Source organism: Bombina bombina, chromosome 5 (assembly GCF_027579735.1).
Source record: "Bombina bombina isolate aBomBom1 chromosome 5, aBomBom1.pri, whole genome shotgun sequence".
Lineage (NCBI taxonomy): Eukaryota > Metazoa > Chordata > Amphibia > Anura > Bombinatoridae > Bombina > Bombina bombina.
In genome coordinates, this window is record NC_069503.1 from 333,219,957 (window position 1) to 333,241,848 (window position 21,892).

Genomic DNA, 21,892 nt, shown 5'->3' on the forward strand with positions numbered 1-21,892 from the left:
TTCAGTTACTGTAGATCCCTGTAGTGCATGACTGCTCTGAAGCTGAGTTTACCTATGTGTGTAACCTCTGCATAATTATAGGCAAGTTATAGTACTATACTAAAATGCAGGTCTATGAATACGGCACACAGCCGAAATGCGTAAGACCTGTCTGCTGGTCTTATTCCCTTTATTTTGAACTTTTAATGAATTGAATAAAGGATTGTTTTTTTAACACTATTTTGGGACTCTTACCGGATCTTTTTTCTTCTGTATATCTATACTAAAATGTTCTAACACATTATTCTAACAGGCTAAATTATTAATTAATATTGTGGAATTATATCAATTCAGTACTAATTTAAAGGGACAGTCAAGGAACAAATGGATTGTATAAAGCATGACATTTTAAACTACTTTTCATTTTACTTCTTTTGTCAATTTTGCTTAGTTCTCTTGGTATCCTTTGTTAAAGGGTATGTATAGGTGAGCTTATGGCAGCAGTATTTACAACAATATTTATAGTAATGTAATACAGCATTGCAAATACTGCTGCCATAGACTGCTACGCTCCTATGAGTCTACTTAGGTTTTTTTTAAAATATGCAAGCTCTAATCTGAATCCTGAATGTTCAATTTTGACTTTACTGTACCTGTAAACTGTGCTATGTTGTTATGAAGCAGGGATTATTATATTATCATTACAATGTCCCTTTAAAAACTAGAAATATCAGCAAAACAATCCTTTAAACTCTATAAAGATTTGTGTTCTAACTTTAATATTATTTAGCTTATAGTGATCTAATTAGTTTCTGATGTTTAAGCAATCTATTAAAAAAAAATATATATATATATATAAAATGCATTTGAGAAACGAACAAAGAACAGGGCAAAACTACAGGGGGGCAGAGGTCGCAATTGCGGCTTGGCCCCCAAGGGTGGGGGCCCAGCTTCAATTTTTTTTATTTTTTTTACAATAAAAAACGATGACCTGCCGCTGCCTGCACTGATATCATGTGAGTATGACATGATGCTTCACTAGTTTCTCTGACTACAGGGGTTAGTGTTTCTGTTTTACCCATTGGTGTTTATGTGTGTGTGTGTATGTGTGTATGTATGTATGTGACTGTGTGTGTATTTATGCATGTGTGTGTGTGAATGTTTGTGGAACCAGCAAATTACAGACCTTGTTACTACAGCATGGGAGGGGGACGGGGGGTAAACAGTGTCACTATACAGTACCACTATATACAGTACGGGGGGGCTGGACCATGTCACAGACTACTGTGGTCACTTTATAAAGTACTGGGGCGGGTAGGTTCAGGCCAGCCATCTCACCGGCAGAAAACAGACCATGTCACTGACTCACTATATACAGTACTGGTGGGTTAAACAGTGTCACTATATACAGTAATAGGAGGTCAGACCATCTCACAGACTGTGGGCACAGGGTACCTCCTTTTGCAGACATGTAATCTGATTCACATTTTTTTTCTGTGTTAAATGTAAAAAAAAAAAAAAAAAAAAAAAAGATATGTATCAAACTCACATTTTTTTTTGGGGGGGGGGGCCTTCTTAGATTCTTGCACCCGGGCCCTGTGGTTTCTAGTTACGCCTCTGTAAAAGGATATTCTAATGTAATAATAAAATTCTGTTAAATTAAATATGGATATGGTAAACAGTGTTTTGTTCCTGTAGCTGTGTCTTTAGGAACTGCAGTGTTTTGATAGTGAGATCTCTGCTTTAACCCTTTGGATGATTTATTAACACAATGACTATGGGACATTAATTTACTAATAAGTTGTTTTACCTACCTAAGAGCAATCTATTATTATACTAGAATGATGCGTTAAAGGGACAGTCAACACTCGCGGTAACATTATGCGATATTGAAAAATAAAAAACGAAGATCCGCATGCAGCATAGCCCTTTTGCCTTGCCTACTTACTTCTTGTAGTAATCACCGTCGATAACTTCTCTAATACGAGGTAAATATGGCAGCCGAACTCCCCCCACCGTTACGTAGCTACCTTCTTCTTCAAATGATCAGCAAATCAAAATCCAATCCTCGGTCAGAAATTGCAAGCGCGTGCAATTTCTGACCGAGGATTGGATTCTGATTTGCTGATCATTTGAAGAAGAATGTAGCTACGTAACGGTGGGGGGAGTTCGGCTGCCATATTTACCTCGTATTAGAGAAGTTATCGACGGTGATTACTACAAGAAGCAAGTAGGCAAGGCAAAAGGGCTATGCTGCATGCGGATCTTCGTTTTTTTATTTTTCAATATCACATAATGTTACCGCGAGTGTTGACTGTCCCTTTAAAGAAGTCCCAATACAGCTCAGTATTTCCAGTGTAAAAGCTTATGGTCTGTATTCTGTTTATTATCTGAAAGGTTGTTCTAATAAAAATTATTGAAATTATCAAGTAATGGACAAACTGTGCCATACTGGAGATCAATGAAACTAGCCATTTGCTAACTCCCTGCAGGTGGAGAGTCACGTAGACGACATTTGTCTTAGTGCACCTGACCAGAAGCATTTTTTTGCTCACATCCTGACATGTGTTATTCCTTATTCCTAAAGTGTGCACATATTTTTTCAATGAAAATCTCTATCTTCTGCTTTCCTTTTATTTGTTGTGTATATATCCACTGAAATTAGTATCCCCCGCAGCAGCCCTGGTCAATTAGTTTCAATGAAAACCTGCTGTTGGAGAGAAATTTTTCCCTTGATGAATTTAAGTAAACATATTCCTTAAGCATACGGTACATGTGATATTGGAATTAACTACAGTAGCCTTTACTATGGCAATAAATGTAAGATACATTTTTGGAAATATTCATACAGCAAAATAATCATGTTGCAGTTTGCTATAGAAAAATTAGGTTAGCCTGTCTTGCTCATGTACGAGTTTATCATGGTGGTTACATGTTGTATGTCATTTTCTGTTATGGTGCACATTTGACTTCTTAATGGAGCATTAAATAAAGTAGAATTACATAATCAACAAATACATAATAAAAAGACAATGCAATAACTTTTACTCTGAATTTTACATGAGCAGTATATTTTTGTGGCAAATTTAAAATTTGTAATCAACCAGTAAAGAATAGTAACAAGTACAAAACTAATATTGTTGATTTAGTTTCAACTTAAAGGGACACTGAACCCAAAAATGTTGTTTTGTAATTCAGAAAGAGCATGCAATTTTAAGCAACTTCCTAATTTACTGCTATTATCATTTTTTCTTTGTTTCTTGCTATCTTTATTTGAAAAAGAAGACATCTATGCTTTTTTTGGGTTCAGAACTCTGGACAGCAATTTTTTATTGGTGGATTAATTTATCCACCAATCAGCAAGGACAACCCAGGTTGTTCACCAAATATAGGCCGGCATCTAAACTTACATTCTTGCATTTTAAATAAAGATACCAAGAGAATGAAGAAATTTTGATAATAGGAGTAAATTAGAAAGTTGCTTAAAATTTCATGCTCAATCTGAATCACGAAAGAAATTTTCCCTTTAAATGTAAAATATTTACTTAATGTTTTGTTTTTTTTGGGCAAAATAAAACAATATTCCAGTAGGTGTAAATGCTACTCTTTTATATGTGTTTTTAGCAGAATGTCCCTTTAATAGATATACATGAATCACTTCTAGATAGCAGTTGCATTGTATCAAAGCTCTTTTGGGAAAAAAATATTACAGTTTGGATCTAATTTACAAATTAATTTGAAAATATTTATTTTTAGTTCCCCTGTTTTTCACTCACTTTTAATTTTAGAACCCAGGCTATGGAATCTTTATTCATTTGTTTGTTCTCTCTCAATACCAGATGGAATGTTTTCATTTCAGTAATGATGCTGCATGAGTTATGCAAGATTTCCTCCGCAGCAGGCACACACATTCACAAATGGGGACATACAAACACATTTCCTTCTGGTGATGTGATTGAAATGCAGAGTACAGAGTATGTGGTAAAAATAGGAATGCAATCAGTGCCAATAGGAAGAGAAAAAAATGACATATAAGAGCAACACGTTCCACTGTGAATATTTAAGTGTCTCAGGGAATTCATATCACATCAGTTAGTCACTGGTATGGAAATCTCTTATGAGATTTGTATTTGCAAATAGAATAGAAAAATACAATTATTTCCTATGAGGGGGTGTTTATTTTTATGTGACACTATATCTATTTCTTAAGCTGTAAAAGCATTAATTTATAATCAAGTATTTTAAGAACCCTGCTGCAGGCCAATTAAAGGGACAGTCAAAAGCAAAAATTAGATCTAATTGGTTAGGGCATGTGTATTTCCACTATGGACTATAGCTTGCTATGTGTTTAATCCACCAAAGGGGTGGATTGCATTGCAGCACCCAAGTATGGCCTTTTACAGCTTAGCTGATTGTGTCTTTGGGGCCGATTTATGAAAGTGCGGATGGACATGATCCGTTGTAGCGATCATGTCCGCCGCACATCGATACATGACGACCGCATACGCTTTCGGCATTTATCATTGCACAAGCAGTTCTGGTAAACTGCTTGTGCAATGCCACCCCCTGCAGATTCTCGGCCAATCGGCCGCTAGCAGGGGCTGTCAATCAACCTGATCATATGCAATCAGCCAGATGGCCGTCGGCCGCCTCAGAGCAGGAGGATGAGTTAAGGAGCAGCGGTCTTAAGACCGCTGCTTCTTAAAGGAACAGTCTACACCAGAATTTTTATTGTTTTAAAAGATAGATAATCCCTTTATTACCCATTCCCCAGTTTTGCATAACCAACACAGTTATAATAATATACTTTTAACCTCTGTGATTATCTTGTATCTAAGCCTCTGCAAACTGCCCCTTTTTTCAGTTCTTTTGACAGACTTGCAGTCTAGCCAATCAGTGCCTGCTCCCAGATAACTTCACGTGCAAGAGCACAGTGTTATCTATATGAAATACGTGAACTAACACCCTCTAGTGGTAAAAAACTGTTCAAATGCAATCTGAAAAGAGGTGGGCTTCAAGGTCTAAGAAATTAGCATATGAACCTCCTAGGTTAAGCTTTTAACTAAGAATACCAAGAGAACAAAGCAAAATTGGTGATAAAAGTAAATTGGAAAATTCTTTAAAATTACATGCTCTATCTGAATCATGAAAGTTTATTTTGGCCTAGACTGTCCCTTTAACTCCTGTTTCCGGTGAGCCTGAAGGCTTGCGTGGAAACAGCTGCATCAAGCTCCATTCAGAGCTTTATGAATTGGCCCCATAGTTATTAGTTAGAGGGATATTAAAGTAATTTATTATTATTATTATTTATTCATATTTATTTTTGCAGTGCAGGAAGTGTGTTTCTGTTGTCTGTGGCCTGTTAAAGGGATGTGGAACCTAATTTTTCTTTCTTTCATGATTCAACGCATGGTATTTTAACCAACCTTCCAATTTACTTCTGTTATAAAATTTGCTTAATTTTCTTGGTATACTTTTCTAAAAATAATACGTAGATCGGCTCTGAAGCAGCAGTGGATTACTAAGAGCTAGCTGCTGATTTGTAGATGCACATATGTGTTTCTTGTCATTGGCTCACTAGATGTGTTCAGCTAGATCCCAGTAGTGCATTTCTGCTCTTTCAGGAAAGCATACTAAGAGAAGGAAGCACATTTAATAATAGAAATACATTGGAAAGTTGTTTAAAATTGTATGCTCTATCTAAATCCTGAAATATATATATATATATTTTTATATCCTTTTAAGAATAGAGAGAACTGAGCTCCAGGAATGTTGTATTAGTTAAAGCAAAATACTTTTCAGAGTTAAATTAAAGAAAGCATAATAGATAAACTAATAAACTTTACTTATTTTATTCATCATTAAAAGTTGTTGGGAATATTATTTTGATTTTTGTATCCCTTTAAGAATCAATATGTCTTGCTCTTTTACATTCCTCACTGACTTTAGAATGAAGTGGCCATGATGCATCTGACATCTAGGAGTCAAAGATCAAATTAGTCTTTATGTTTAACATTACAGAAAGAGGAAATGGCTATTTCTGTTTAATGCAAATGGGACAACTGCGGTGCTGTAAATGGTGTTTCTATTTACACTGCTTTATTTTAATAAGGTAGAGTTGATAGATTTTAAATAGCTGTTGTTGTGTTTTTACCACCATAACCCCAAGGTTGACATATACACAATATGGGCCAGATTACAAGTGGTGCGCTAACGTATCTTTTCACTCTTGAGCTAACTGCACTCATTTTTTAACGTAGGCAGGTTAGCACGCATAAGTTGAAAGTAAATAGCGCACCAACAAAAGTTTGATGCGCACTAGCTTCAGGACTTCAGAGGATATGACCAAATTAAGATCTTCTCCTTAAGACTTTAATGGAGGACGCTGTTTAAAAAAAAAAAAAAAAAACACTTATCGCTTGTGCACTACCCCGACAGCGCATTAGACCAACTATGGGCCAGATTATGAGTGGACGTTAAGTGGTTTACGCCCATTGGCCTTATTACTCGTATTATGAGTAATTATGCTAGACTGATTACCGCGACTTCAGAGCTCTGGTTAACTGTTTCGCAAAACTAAAAAGTTGCACAACACACATCATAAAAACATTACAAAATATAGTTACACTATCTAATAAAAATTAATAAAAAATAAGATTGCACGCAAACGTTTTAAGAGCTCAAAGATATGAAATCTAAGGTGTTAGAAAAAAAGTCAGGCAAATGGCTTTAACATAGAGATACATAATTATACAAGATGCATATGTATGTATATATATTTGTCTATATATGTATAAATATGTATTTATATGTGAATATATGTATTTACAGACATGTATACACATTTAAACACATTATTGCATTGGAACCCTTTACAGTTAAGTAGATGAAAACATGTAAAAGCATATTTATGAAATATTAATATTTAAGGTTTTAACTATGTATTTAGTGTAAATATTTCACATTCCAATGTTCTGCACATAACAGGATAAGTTCTCAGTATTTTTAAATAGAAATTATATATATATATATATATATATATATATATATTGTACCAAAAAAACCCATCAGATATATGTTTAATTTATTATTTATGAATAGATAGAAGATATTCTTGTATGTGAAGAACATTAGAATGTGAAATATTCATATTTTCTTGTCGGCTTAGTGCACATGAGAACATGCGGGTTGGCGCGAGAGTGGCATGTTTTTTTTCTCCATTGACTTTTAAGGGGGAATAAGTGAAAACCCCCACGATATTGTAAACAAAAATTAATTCTAGAGCAATTAATGCTCGACTAGGAGCATTAATTAGCGCTCCACTTGTAATCTGGCCCTATATATATTATAGCCCTTTATAGTCAAATATATTGCCATATAACATATCCCTTTTAACCCTGATAAAAGATTTTTCTTAATATTTATATGAAATATTTTATCAGAAAGTGTATATATGACTTGTAATATGCGCTCTAGTTAGCGTGTTTGTGAAATTACTTATTGCGTCCCATGCTAACAATGGCATGCCACTTGTAATCTAGCCCAATATCGGTACAAGATGGGCTTTCAAAGATGTATTTTATTATGCTAACAAGCAGCATCTTGGTATCAATTCAGACTTTATGTTGCTGTGCATTACTTGCATCATTGATAAGTACTAACAGATTATGAAACATATAGTATAAGGTTTATATTTGTTATAATAAAAGGGCATACTTTTGCGTATGAGTAATAAATCAGAATGGTATTATGGATTTGTTTTTCAAGAGCTAGGATCTCATAGAGTGAGACTGTGGTTAGATTTCCCCACTATTGGGGAAAAAATAATTAATTGGGGGAGCTTTTTATTGGAAGAAGATAGTGAGTTGTGATGTTTTCATGCTAGACGACCTCCAAGCATAGTAATATGACCCTAATGCATAGTAATAGTTATATGAGCTACAAACATAGTGATACTTATATAACTTTTAAACATAGTGATACTCACATGACCTTCAAGCATAGTGATACTAATACAACCATCCAGCATAGTAATACCCATATGGCATGCAAGCACAGTCATACTCATAACAAGTGAAACATAGTAATACTCACACAACCTGCAAGCATAATGATACTCATACAACCTGCAAGCCTAGTGATACTCATACAACCTGCAAGCATAGTGATACTCATAAGACCTGCAAGCATAGTGATACTCATACAACATGCAAGCATAGTGATACTCATACAACCTGCAAGCATAGTGATACTCATACAACCTGCAAGCATAGTGATACTCATACAATCTGCAATCATAGTGATATTATTATTATTATCAGGTATTTGTAGAGCGCCAACAGATTCCGAAGTGCTGTAAACATAGTCTGTGTACAGGATAGCTTTTGTAGGGGTCAAGTGGGTAGAGGGCCCTGCCGAGAGTTTCACTGTTGTAGTCGGCTCTTATGAAGCGATCTGTAAACAGCTGGGCCCATAGGCTTACATTCTAAGGGGTTCAAGGGGAAAGTAATGGAGTTAGGAAAGGTTAGTGTTGGTTGTATGCATCCCTGAATAGTAGAGTTTTTAGGGAGTGCTTGAAGCTGTTAAAACTAGAGGAGAGTCTTATGGAGCGAGGCAGGGAATTCCACAAGATGGGGGCCAGTCTGGAGAAGTCCTGTAAACGGGAATTTGAGGAAGTAACAAGAGAGGAGGAGAGGAGGAGATCCTGAGCTGATCGAAGGGGAGGGGAGGGAGAGTATCTAGAGACAAGATAGTCATATGACCTTCATGATGCTCTTATTATTTTAAGCATCCTGGAGAAATATTTCTCACCCATCATCATAACGGAATAGTTGTCATGATTATGTGATTTGTTTCCAAAGTTGTGTTCTTCAGAAAAACATTATCACCGAGTAATGAGTGTGGGCTATAAGTGGTTCTTGATCAGATACCATTTGTCAAATATATACATCCAAGAACTGTGGGGAGTAGCATCATTTATCATTTAATATGTAGAAAAGGAGTACATTAATGGTTATATCTGCAGTTTTCTTGAGATGCATCAGATCAAATTACTAGTCGTGCCTATGTATTCAAGAGTTCCAACAAATTTAAATACTTTCCTCTGGTAAAGTTATAATGCATGTAGTGTTTGAAGGGTTTGTGGTACCCACAGCTAACTTTATGGCCTGTTAACAGCTTGCATGCCATAGAGAGAGGCTATCCATTTAAGTCCCTCTTTGCACCTAAGGGGTTCAGTTAATGAAATGATTATTGGTTGGTATGTTGGTAGTTTTGATCAACCAATCAACAACTCATATTAAACATTCCATTTTCTGATGATCTATCTGGTGTTGTGTAAGTGGAGGTATTAATGTGCAGTGTATGCACTAATTTGACAATTCCATAGTATAGATTATTTATTGACGTACTATGCTTAATTCATTATATATAGATACATGAGGGCTCTGGAAATACATGTTTTCCACTTAAAGACTAATTGGCCTTAAACATTTATTTCTGCTGCAGATTGAGGTGTAGATCCTCATAGATATAGTTTATCTTATTTAAAATTGTGAGACATCATGAAACATCCCTTTTAGTCTGTTTCTCCTTTTTTGTCTTAAAGGGACATATATTTTATTTTCTTGATTTAAAATGCTTTTATTTGGCTAAGGACAATGTTTCCAAATTGACAACCATTTTGCACATTTTCATTATACGAGTTTTTACATCTATATTTACATGCCTTCTTAATTCTACTGTTTCCTTATTAGTCACTTTTATTTTCTATATTGCTCAGTTTTCTTTACATATCCAGCCATCTTCATGTTTTTCTCAACATGCCACAGTATATATTTTATAGGCATTTCATTTATAGGTCAAATAAAGATAATGTATTTGTTTATATTTCATTTGGAATGAAGGGTCCATTTCTAGGTTTGGCAGAAATATATTAAACATCACTCATCTATAAACCTTTAATATTTAAATTAATGAGGAAGAATTTTATGCAGAAGCACTTTTATTAAAAAGCAAAAACAAAACATACATCTGAATACATTTTTTATGCCCTTGCATTTTTATGTTTACTTTAAAATGCACTGTCAATAATTGATTGATTGCTTAACAAGAATGTAAAAACAACTTTAAGAATTATACCCCATCAGATACCAATGTCATAGCATAGTTTACTGCACATTTTAAAGCATTTTTCATCAGTGTGTCTCATCTAAACAATAATGGTAAGTGCTAGGGCTAGAATTGGAAGGAGGGAATCTTAAAGGGACATGAAACCCAAAACATTTTTCATGATTCAGACAGAACATACCATTTAAAAAAAATCCAGTTTTCTTCTATTATCAATTTACTTCATTCTCATTGGTATACTTCGTTGAAGAGAATGCCTAGGTAGGTGGTGTGCATATATCTGGAGCCCTACATGGCAGGAAACACTGCTGCCATCTAGTGCTCCTGCAAATGTATAACATTAAAAGTATTATTGCAAAACTGCTACCATTTATTGCTCCAGGCACACTCTTAAGCCCACCTACATGCTTTTCAATAAAGGACACTAAGAGAACAACATATATTTGCTCATAAAAAAGATTTGGAAGCATTCTTAAAATGCTCTATTTGAATTATTAAATGTGAGGTTTCATGTACCTTTAAGAGCAACACCAGTAATTTATATAAATATTGTGAGACAAAAAATATTTGCTTGCTAAAAAAGTTTGATATTTTTTTTTTCTAACAATATTATCTTTAAAAATGACTGACAGATGGAGGAAAAGTAGTTCCTGAGTTAACCTGTAAAACATTCATAAAAAAATATATAATGTAATTAACTGGTTTAAAAATTGGTACATGTGTGCATAATGAAGGCCCGAAGATGTATAAAATTTGAAGGCAACCTGAATTCTACAGTTCAAACAAGTGGTGCTTTAAAGGGGCAGTATACCTTAATAGTTTTTCCCTTAAGATGTTTCCAATGACTTTTTATACCAGCACCAGAGTATAAATGGTATGAAAAAAAATGTTTATTTAGGTTTAATTTTGTATATGAAATAGCTGGTTTTGTTCTTTTACACCACAACCCATCATATTGGGTTGAGCTTTGAGATCTTCTTATGTTATCAGTTTCTCTACACACAAATGCTTATCTCTGTTTGTATACCAAATCCAAATACTTACAGAGAGCAATTGGAAATTAACATTGTATTTCTTATCTCGCCCAGCATCTTACCTACCTCCCACTGGGAGTGTAATTTCTTCTGCAGGCTATGTTTACATAGCTTTTCTATAGCCTATACTTAAGTATAGAAACTTTCAGTATAGGCAGGGATACCACAGGCAAATGTGGCTATTCCATTTGCTGATATAAAGGTAAATGAGCTATTTGTAAACAATTTAAGACACTCCAGCAGGTAAAATGGATTGCCAGGAATAAATTTAAGGGGAGAAAATTAAGGTAAACTGTCCCTTTAAGCTATGGGTTTGATGTTTATGTTACTAACAGAATTCACAGCTACTTTTTATTCCTTATCACCTTGGATAGAAGTCTATACTATTTTATCAGGAACACATAAAAAATGGTTTATTATTATAGTGAATACTTAAATATTTTTGATTCTGTAACATGGTATGGAATGAAATATTTCTCTTTCATTTACTGATGCATTACTTTATTCCTCAGCATCAGAGCCTAACCTGAAAGTGCGATCCCGTTTAAAACAAAAAGTAGCAGAGAGGAGAAGCAGTCCATTACTCCGAAGAAAGGATGGAAATGTTAGCAGTTCATATAAGAAAAGAATATTTGAAGTGACAGGTAATTGAAAAGATTAAAAAAAAAAAGATAGAAATAATTGTTTAATGTTCTAAATAAGTAGTAATTTGCAATTTTTTTAAAAAAAGTGCTTTTTGGGTGATTGGAAATAAATTGACTACTACAGTTTGTTCCAAGGCGTTATACATTTTATTGAATGTGCACAAAGACAAGATCATGGAATGTGGATAGGATTCTACTATCTAATATAGAAAGGTGATTAAAAATCAATGTTTCGCTATGGTAAGTAACTGCTTGTTAACCATCATTGTTTAAATATTTAAATAAATTGACTAAAAATAGATAGATAGATAGATAGATAGATAGATAGACAGACTAAATACAAATGCATTTTAAGCACAGAAGCAAGTTGAGTAAACAGAGTGTTGCAGCTAAATGAGAGAGACAGTCAGACTGATAGGAGATAGTCTAGGCAACAAAAAAAGAGAGGACGCAAGAATGAATTGAGAGCCATGCAAAAAGAGACAGGGCAAGCTAGCGTACAGAAGACAAAGCACTAAGTTGACAATGACAAGGCAGAGAGACAGTGACTAAGGCAGCAGAGATACAACAAGCAAAAGAAGGCGGCAGACAGCAGGAACAAAGCAAGACAGAAATGATGACTGTAGAATAAGAATGAAAAGATGGACCACGGAAAAGAACAACACAAAGGACAATGCATGAGCAAAGCAAGGGTGGAGAAGGCAGGAGAGCTACAGAATGTGCAAGAAAGTAGATACATTTGTCTAAAGGGAGGGGCAGAGACATTTGGGGCAAAATGGAAACAAAAATAAGAGCTGTGCATGGAAAGAGCGAGGTATCTACGACAAGGCAGAAGTAATATAGACTGATCCAGATAGTCTGGCATAGATGAAGGCCATTTAAAGGGATATGAAACCTGACATTTTTCTTTCTTGATTCAGATACAGCAACTTTATATTTTACTTCTATTATCAATTTTTCTTTGTTCTCTTAGTATTTTTTGTTAAAAAGCAGAGACGTATGCTTAGGAGCTGGCCCATTTTTGTAACACTATATGGCAGCATTTTTGCAAGAAAGTTATCCATTTGCAAGACAACTAGAGGACAGCACTATTTCCTGCCATGTAGTGCTCCAGACACCTACCTAGGTATCTCTCCAACACAGAATATCATGGGAACAAAGCAAATTTGATAATAAAAGTAAATTGTAAACCTTTTAAAATTGTATGCACAGTCTGAACCACAAGATACATGTTTTGAGTTGTATATCCCTTTAATTCCAAATCCTATATAACATGACAGGATGAGGAAAGCAGTGTTTATTATAAAATATGTTTCTCTTTCTCTCTCTTTCTTTCTCTCTCTCTCTCTCTCTCTCTCCCTCTCTCTCCCTCTCTCCCTCTCTCTATCTCTTTCTATTTCTCTTTTCTTTCATGTAATTAGCAAGAGTCCATGAGCTAGTGACGTATGGGATATACATTCCTACCAGGAGGGGCAAAGTTTCCCAAACCTCAAAATGCCTACAAATACACCCCTCACCACACCCACAAATCAGTTTTACAAACTTTGCCTCCTATGGAGGTGGTGAAGTAAGTTTGTGCTAGATTATACGTTGATATGCGCTCCGCAGCAAGTTGGAGCCCGGTTTTCCTCTCAGCGTGCAGTGAATGTCAGAGGGATGTGAGGAGAGTATTGCCTATTTGAATTCAATGATCTCCTTCTACGGGGTCTATTTCATAGGTTCTCTGTTATCGGTCGTAGAGATTCATCTCTTACCTCCCTTTTCAGATCGACGATATACTCTTATATACCATTACCTCTGCTGATTCTCGTTTCAGTACTGGTTTGGCTTTCTACAAACATGTAGATGAGTGTCCTGGGGTAAGTAAGTCTTATTTTCTGTGACACTCTAAGCTATGGTTGGGCACTTTTTTATAAAGTTCTAAATATATGTATTCAAACATTTATTTGCCTTGACTCAGGATGTTCAACGATCCTTATTTCAGACAGTCAGTTTCATATTTGGCATAATGCATATGAATAAATCAATTTTTTTCTTACCTTAAAATTTGACTTTTTTTCCCTGTGGGCTGTTAGGCTCGCGGGGGCTGAAAATGCTTCATTTTATTGCGTCATTTTTGGCGCGGACTTTTTTGGCGCAAATTTTTTTTTCTGTTTCCGGCATCATACGTGTCGCCGGAAGTTGCGTCATTTTTTGACGTTTTTTTGCGCCAAAAGTGTCGGCGTTCCGGATACGGCGTCATTTTTGGCGCCAAAAGCATTTAGGCGCCAAATAATGTGGGCGTCTTTTTTGGCGCTAAAAAATATGGGTGTCACTATTGTCTCCACATTATTTAAGTCTCATTATTTATTGCTTCTGGTTGCTAGAAGCTTGTTCACTGGCATTTTTTCCCATTCCTGAAACTGTCATTTAAGGAATTTGATCAATTTTGCTTTATATGTTGTTTTTTCTATTACATATTGCAAGATGTCCCAGATTGACACTGAGTCAGAAGATACTTCTGGAAAAACGCTGCCTGGTGCTGGATCTACCAAAGTTAAGTGTATCTGCTGTAAACTTGTGGTATCTATTCCTCCAGCTGTTGTTTGTAATGAATGTCATGACAAACTTGTTAATGCAGATAATATTTCCTTTAGTAATGTTACATTACCTGTTGCTGTTCCATCAACATCTAATACTCAGAGTGTTCTCTGTTAACATAAGAGATTTTGTTTCTAAATCCATTAAGAAGGCTATGTCTGTTATTCCTCCTTCTAGTAAACGTAAAGGTCTTTTAAAACTTCTCATTTTTCAGATGAATTTTTAAATGAACATCATCATTCTGATTCTGATAATGGTTCCTCTGGTTCAGAGGATTCTGTCTCAGAGGTTGATGCTGATAAATCTTCATATTTATTCAAAATGGAATTTATTCGTTCTTTACTTAAAGAAGTCTTAATTGCATTAGAAATAGAGGATTCTGGTCCTCTTGATACTAAATCTAAACGTTTAAACAAGGTTTTTAAATCTCCTGTAGTTATTCCAGAAGTTTTTCCTGTCCCTGATGCTATTTCTGAAGTAATCTCCAGGGAATGGAATAATTTGGGTAATTCATTTACTCCTTCTAAATGTTTTAAGCAATTATATCCTGTGCCATCTGACAGATTAGAATTTTGGGACAAAATCCCTAAAGTTGATGGGGCTGTCTCTACTCTTGCTAAACGTACTACTATTCCTACGGCAGATAGTACTTCCTTTAAGGATCCTTTAGATAGGAAGATTGAATCCTTTCTAAGAAAAGCTTACTTATGTTCAGGTAATCTTCTTAGACCTGCTATATCTTTAGCGGATGTTGCTGCAGCTTCAACTTTTTGGTTAGAAGCTTTAGCGCAACAAGTAACAGATCATAATTCTCATAGCATTGTTAATCTTCTTCAACATGCTAATAATTTTATTTGTGATGCTATCTTTGATATCATTAGGGTTGATGTCAGGTATATGTCTCTAGCTATTTTAGCTAGAAGAGCTTTATGGCTTAAAACTTGGAATGCTGATATGTCTTCTAAGTCAACTTTGCTTTCCCTTTCTTTCCAGGGTAATAAATTATTTGGTTCTCAGTTGGATTCTATTATCTCAACTGTTACTGGAGGGAAAGGAACTTTTTTACCACAGGATAAAAAATCTAAAGGTAAAGATCTAATAATCGTTTTCGTTCCTTTCGTCACAATAAGGAACAAAAGCCTGATCCTTCACCCACAGGAGCGGTATCAGTTTGGAAACCATCTCCAGTCTGGAATAAATCCAAGCCTTTTAGAAAACCAAAGCCAGCTCCCAAGTCCACATGAAGGTGCGGACCTCATTCCAGCCCAGCTGGTAGGGGGCAGATTACGATTTTTCAAAGAAATTTGGATCAATTCAATTCACAATCTTTGGATTCAAAACACTGTTTCAGAAGGGTACAGAATTGGCTTCAAGATAAGGCCTCCTGCAAAGAGATTTTTTCTTTCCCGTGTCCCAGTAAATCCAGCGAAGGCTCAAGCATTTCTGAATTGTGTTTCAGATCTAGAGTTGGCTGGAGTAATTATGCCAGTTCCAGTTCTGGAACAGGGGCTGGGGTTTTATTCAAATCTCTTCATTGTATCAAAGAAGGAGAATTCCTTCAGACCAGTTCTGGATCTAAAAATATTGAATCGTTATGTAAGGATACCAACATTCAAAATGGTAACTATAAGGACTATCCTGCCTTTTGTTCAGCAAGGGCATTATATGTCCACAATAGATTTACAGGATGCATATCTGCATATTCCGATTCATCCAGATCACTATCAGTTTCTGAGATTCTCTTTCCTAGACAAGCATTACCAGTTTGTGGCTCTGTCGTTTGGCCTAGCAACAGCTCCAAGAATTTTTACAAAGGTTCTCGATGCCCTTCTGTCTGTAATCAGAGAACAGGGTATTGTGGTATTTCCTTATTTGGACGATATCTTGGTACTTGCTCAGTCTTCACATTTAGCAGAATCTCATACAAATCGATTTGTGTTGTTTCTTCAAGATCATGGTTGGAGGATCAATTTACCGAAAAGTTCATTGATTCCTCAGACAAGGGTAACCTTTTTAGGTTTCCAGATAGATTCAGCGTCCATGACTCTGTCTCTGACAGACAAGAGACGTCTAAAATTGATTTCAGCTTGTCGAAACCTTCAATCACAATCATTCCCTTCGGTAGCCTTATGCATGGAAATTCTAGGTCTTATGACTGCTGCATCGGACACGATCCCCTTTGCTCGTTTTCACATGTGACCTCTTCAGCTCTGTATGCTGAACCAGTGGTGCAGGGATTACACAAAGATATCTCAAGTAATATCTTTAAAACCGATTGTACGACACTCTCTGATGTGGTGGACAGATCACCATTGTTTAGTTCAGGGGGCTTCTTTTGTTCTTCTGACCTGGACTGTAATTTCAACAGATGCAAGTCTGACAGGTTGGGGAGCTGTTTGGGGGTCTCTGACAGCACAAGGGGTTTGGGAATCTCAGGAGGTGAGATTACCAATCAATATTTTGGAACTCCGTGCAATTTTCAGAGCTCTTCAGTCATGGCCTCTTCTAAAGAGAGAATCGTTCATTTGTTTTCAGACAGACAATGTCACAACTGTGGCATACATCATTCATCAAGGAGGGACTCACAGTCCTCTGGCTATGAAAGAAGTATCTCGAATACTGGTATGGGCAGAATCCAGCTCCTGTCTAGTTTCTGCGGTTCATATCCCAGGTATAGACAACTGGGAAGTGGATTATCTCAGTTGCCAAACGTTACATCCGGGCGAATGGTCTCTTCACCCAGAGGTATTTCTTCAGATTGTTCAAATGTGGGGACTTCCAGAAATAGATCTGATGGCTTCTCATCTAAACAAGAAACTTCCCAGGTATCTATCCAGATCCAGTGATCCTCAAGCGGAAGCAGTGGATGCATTGTCACTTCCTTGGAAGTATCATCCTGCCTATATCTTTCCGCCTCTAGTTCTTCTTCCAAGAGTAATCTCCAAGATTCTGAAGGAATGCTCGTTTGTTCTGCTGGTGGCTCCAGCATGGCCTCACAGGTTTTGGTATGCGGATCTTGTCTGGATGGCCTCTTGCCAACCGTGGACTCTTCCGTTAAGACCAGACCTTCTGTCGCAAGGTCCTTTTTTCCATCAGGATCTCAAATCCTTAAATTTAAAGGTATGGAGATTGAACGCTTGATTCTTAGTCAAAGAGGTTTCTCTGACTCTGTGATTAATACTATGTTACAGGCTCGTAAATCTGTATCTAAGAAGATATATTATAGAGTCTGGAGGACTTACATTTCTTGGTGTCTTTCTCATCATTTTTCCTGGCATTCTTTTAGAATTCCGAGAATTTTACAGTTTCTTCAGGATGGTTTGGATAAAGGTTTGTCTGCAAGTTCCTTGAAAGGACAAATCTCTGCTCTTTCTGTTCTTTTTCACAGAAAGATTGCTAATCTTCCTGATATTCATTGTTTTGTACAAGCTTTGGTTCGTATAAAACCTGTCATTAAGTCAATTTCTCCTCCTTGGAGTTTGAATTTGGTTCTGGGGGCTCTTCAAGCTCCTCCGTTTGAACCTATGCATTCATTGGACATTAAATTACTTTCTTGGAAAGTTTTGTTTCTTTTGGCCATCTCTTCTGCTAGAAGAGTTTCTGAATTATCTGCTCTTTCTTGTGAGTCTCCTTTTCTGATTTTTCATCAGGATAAGGCGGTGTTGCGAACTTTTTTTAAATTTTTACCTAAGGTTGTGAATTCTAACAACATTAGTAGAGAAATTGTGGTTCCTTCATTATGTCCTAATCCTAAGAATTCTAAGGAGAAATCATTGCATTCTTTGGATGTAGTTAGAGCTTTGAAATATTATGTTGAAACTACTAAGAATTTCCGAAAGACTTCTAGTCTATTTGTTATCTTTTCCGGTTCTAGGAAAGGTCAGAAGGCCTCTGCCATTTCTTTGGCATCTTGGTTAAAATCTTTAATTCATCATGCCTATGTCGAGTCGGGTAAAACTCTGCCTCAAAGGATTACAGCTCATTCTACTAGGTCAGTTTCTACTTCCTGGGCGTTTAGGAATGAAGCTTCGGTCGATCAGATTTGCAAAGCAGCAACTTGGTCTTCTTTGCATACTTTTACTAAATTCTACCATTTTGATGTGTTTTCTTCTTCTGAAGCAGTTTTTGGTAGAAACGTACTTCAGGCAGCTGTTTCAGTTTGATTCTTCTGCTTATAATTTCAGTTTTTTTCATTATTAGATTTAAACTTTATTTTGGGTGTGGATTATTTTCAGCGGAATTGGCTGTCTTTATTTTATCCCTCCCTCTCTAGTGACTCTTGCGCGGAAGATCCACATCTTGGGTAGTCATTATCCCATACGTCACTAGCTCATGGACTCTTGCTAATTACATGAAAGAAAACATAATTTATGTAAGAACTTACCTGATAAATTCATTTCTTTCATATTAGCAAGAGTCCATGAGGCCCACCCTTTTTGTGGTGGTTATGATTTTTTTGTATAAAGCACAATTATTCCAATTCCTTATTTTTATGCTTTCGCACTTTTTTCTTATCACCCCACTTCTTGGCTATGCGTTAAACTGATTTGTGGGTGTGGTGAGGGGTGTATTTATAGGCATTTTGAGGTTTGGGAAACTTTGCCCCTCATGGTAGGAATGTATATCCCATACGTCACTAGCTCATGGACTCTTGCTAATATGAAAGAAATGAATTTATCAGGTAAGTTCTTACATAAATTATGTTTTTTCTCTCTCTCTTTCCCTCCCTCGCTCTCTCTCTCTTTCTTTTTTCTCTCTTTCCCTCTCTCTCTTTCCCCCTCTCTCTCTTTCTTTTTTTTTCTCTTTCCTCCTCTCTTTCTCTTTTCTTCCTTCCTATTACTTTTCCAGTTACTTTTTACTTCTCAAGTTTTAAAATAGCTTGAACTGTGAAATATTATATAGCACATAGATAAAGTTCAGTCTAATATAGGTTTCTATTATTGTTTATAAACCTATGCAAGTTGGATTATACCAGTACTTGTATGATAAAAACAGATTTAATTTTAAAGAGAACATTTATAGATTAATTGATAGCTTTCTTGCTAATTTATGTTTTCTAATTATAAAGGGGATCTTCATTTCACATTTGGCTTATTTTGTCTCACAATTGCATCATTAATGATACAGTTTCCATAATGTATTTTCATAATAGAGGGCATTTGATTCTTCAGACAGAACTACTGTAAATACAAAACCCTTTGAAACATGGTGCTGAAGGCATTAGCAAATCTGCATCTAATCTGCAGAACAAGTTTTCTTGGCATCAGACAGAGCTCATACCATACAAAGGGAATAATTGGTTGAACTTGAATATAATTAAAGCCACCATTTCCAGAGTCTTAAAATGACCTCACAGGTGGAATGGGTATAAATGGCATAAATTCAGTGAATTATTTTTAAATAGGCTATGTGTGAGCAAAATTATATTTTGGTATTTTGCCACCAATATTAAAAACGAATAAATTGTTAACCTCAATTTTTTATTTCTAGGATATTTTTTAACCACAGGATACATAAAATGATTAGTGAGTGCTGGAATTAGTAAATGTGTGCTAAATCTACTACCATTGTATAAACACTAAGGGCCAGATTACAAGTGGAGCACTATTTAACTCTCCTGATCGAGCCTTAACTGTGCAAGAAGTAAGCTTTTTGTGCATCAGACTGTGCTCGTATTACAAGTTGAAAGTAAAAAGTTAACGCGTGTAAAAATCTTTTCCCACATTGAAGTCAATAGATCAAAAACATATGAAAAAAACATAAGAGGAATATCAATCCAATAGGATGGCGCTAGTATATAGATGTATGTATGTATATATATATATATATATATATATATCAAAACATTGGTGTAAATGCACTCTCACCAACACTTGCAACTTGTCAGGGTGCTATGATAGTAATTGTAGAAATGTAGAAAAGAAGCACTCACTGAACTTACTCCAACAGTGACAAAAGTTTAATGGAATATAGTGACGTTTCGGGACAACAACAGTCCAGCGAGTGCTTCTTTTCTACATTTTCTACATTTATATATATATATATATATATATATATATATATATATATATATATATATAGATAGATCAATAGGGCAATATACAGCTAAAGGATGCGCTAACCCGACATGCATTAACTTCAATTGCACTCATTTGATTGCTATTACTTTCAACTTGTAATACGAATGAAAAACCCTACATGATAAACCCATTATCGCTCGCATGTAACTGTTAGCGCTCCACTCGTAATCTGGCCCTAAACCTTAATGGTCTTTATAGGTCTTTATAGGTTATTTACTTTGGGACATTATTATAGAACATTAAAGGGACAGTCACCACCAGAATTTTTGTTGTTTTAAAAGATAGATTATCCCTTAAAGGGACAGTATACTCAGAAATTTAAACATCAAAATTACATGTGCAACATGTATTTACCATAAGTTTCATTCATCAAATTGTAAAAAGGTTTTTTTTATCCTATATATTTTCTCCTCAAACTTTTACCCCTTGTGTATTCACTGTCCGCCTCCAGGACCGCCGTTTTTTTTCCCCTCTATTTGAAGAATTACAGATCAACCTATAGTGGTGATATCTGTCGCGCTATGTACCTGCAATGTGAAAGCATGCACAATGATATCATCTACTTCTGGTTTCCTCTATTCTTAGTTATAGTAAAGTTAATTCTATAGAAGAAAAAACTAAGGGGACGCGCTACTAAGGAAACAAGTGATGGTGTAAAAATCGTGATGTATCTGCTTAAATAGAAAGTGGGTGTTGTGTAGATAAAGATAAAAAAATAAAATTGGTTGATAAGCGAATTTACAACTCGGCTCAGTGTGTGGTAACACCAACCGCTATAGTGTGTTTAAGGCAAAAAATACTTTAAAAGGAGACAAATATATATAAAAATAAACGTAAAAATCAACATATAACAAAACACTTGTGCAATTTGAACATATAAATATGTATAAGTGTCCCAGTGTCCAGTGTACTTAAAAAGTCCAAGATTAATAAGAGAGTGAGTGGAAACAGACAATGGACAGTCCACTTCAAAATAAAGGATATGGTAACAATCAAGAGTTCGTGATAGAAAGGCTTGCTCCGCTTGTGTCCACGGTGTACTGGATCAATGAATCTGTGAGGATATAGAAGCAACAACGGGCGCCAACATAGTGTGAATCAGTTTACATCAGCTGAGAAATAAAGTATAAGAAATATACTCACAAGTGGAGTGGCACCTTAAATCAACAAGGTGCGTGCAGGCAGGCTGACATTCAAAACCAGCAGTCAGTACGCTGGAGGTCTCACCCGGGAAACCTATGGATTGATGGAGACAGGTGTGGCTTACGTCAGCTGTGGATCGTTTGAGAGGCCGGAATACCAGTGGAGAGGTGCAAACAACTGTGGATACTTTCTCCAGATGATCGTATTCGTGCAATCAGATTTAATCCCAAATGAAATGGTGATTGTCCAAATAAGGAAAAGTGTTCGATATCCAACCAAATATAAAATCAATAGGACATCAATA

At 35.8% G+C, this 21,892-nt stretch overlaps 1 protein-coding gene across 4 annotated transcripts in view; it reads left to right on the forward strand.

Moving 5' to 3' along the window:
- The window catches only part of HDAC9 (histone deacetylase 9), a 2,434,493-nt gene that overhangs the window by 1,173,048 nt on the left and 1,239,553 nt on the right, over positions 1 to 21,892 (forward strand). For all 4 annotated transcript variants that reach the window (XM_053714127.1, XM_053714129.1, XM_053714128.1 and 1 more), the window contains one exon: positions 11,654 to 11,785. In XM_053714127.1, the coding sequence (XP_053570102.1) occupies positions 11,654 to 11,785 (132 nt within the window). The remainder of the gene's footprint in view (positions 1 to 11,653; positions 11,786 to 21,892) is intronic.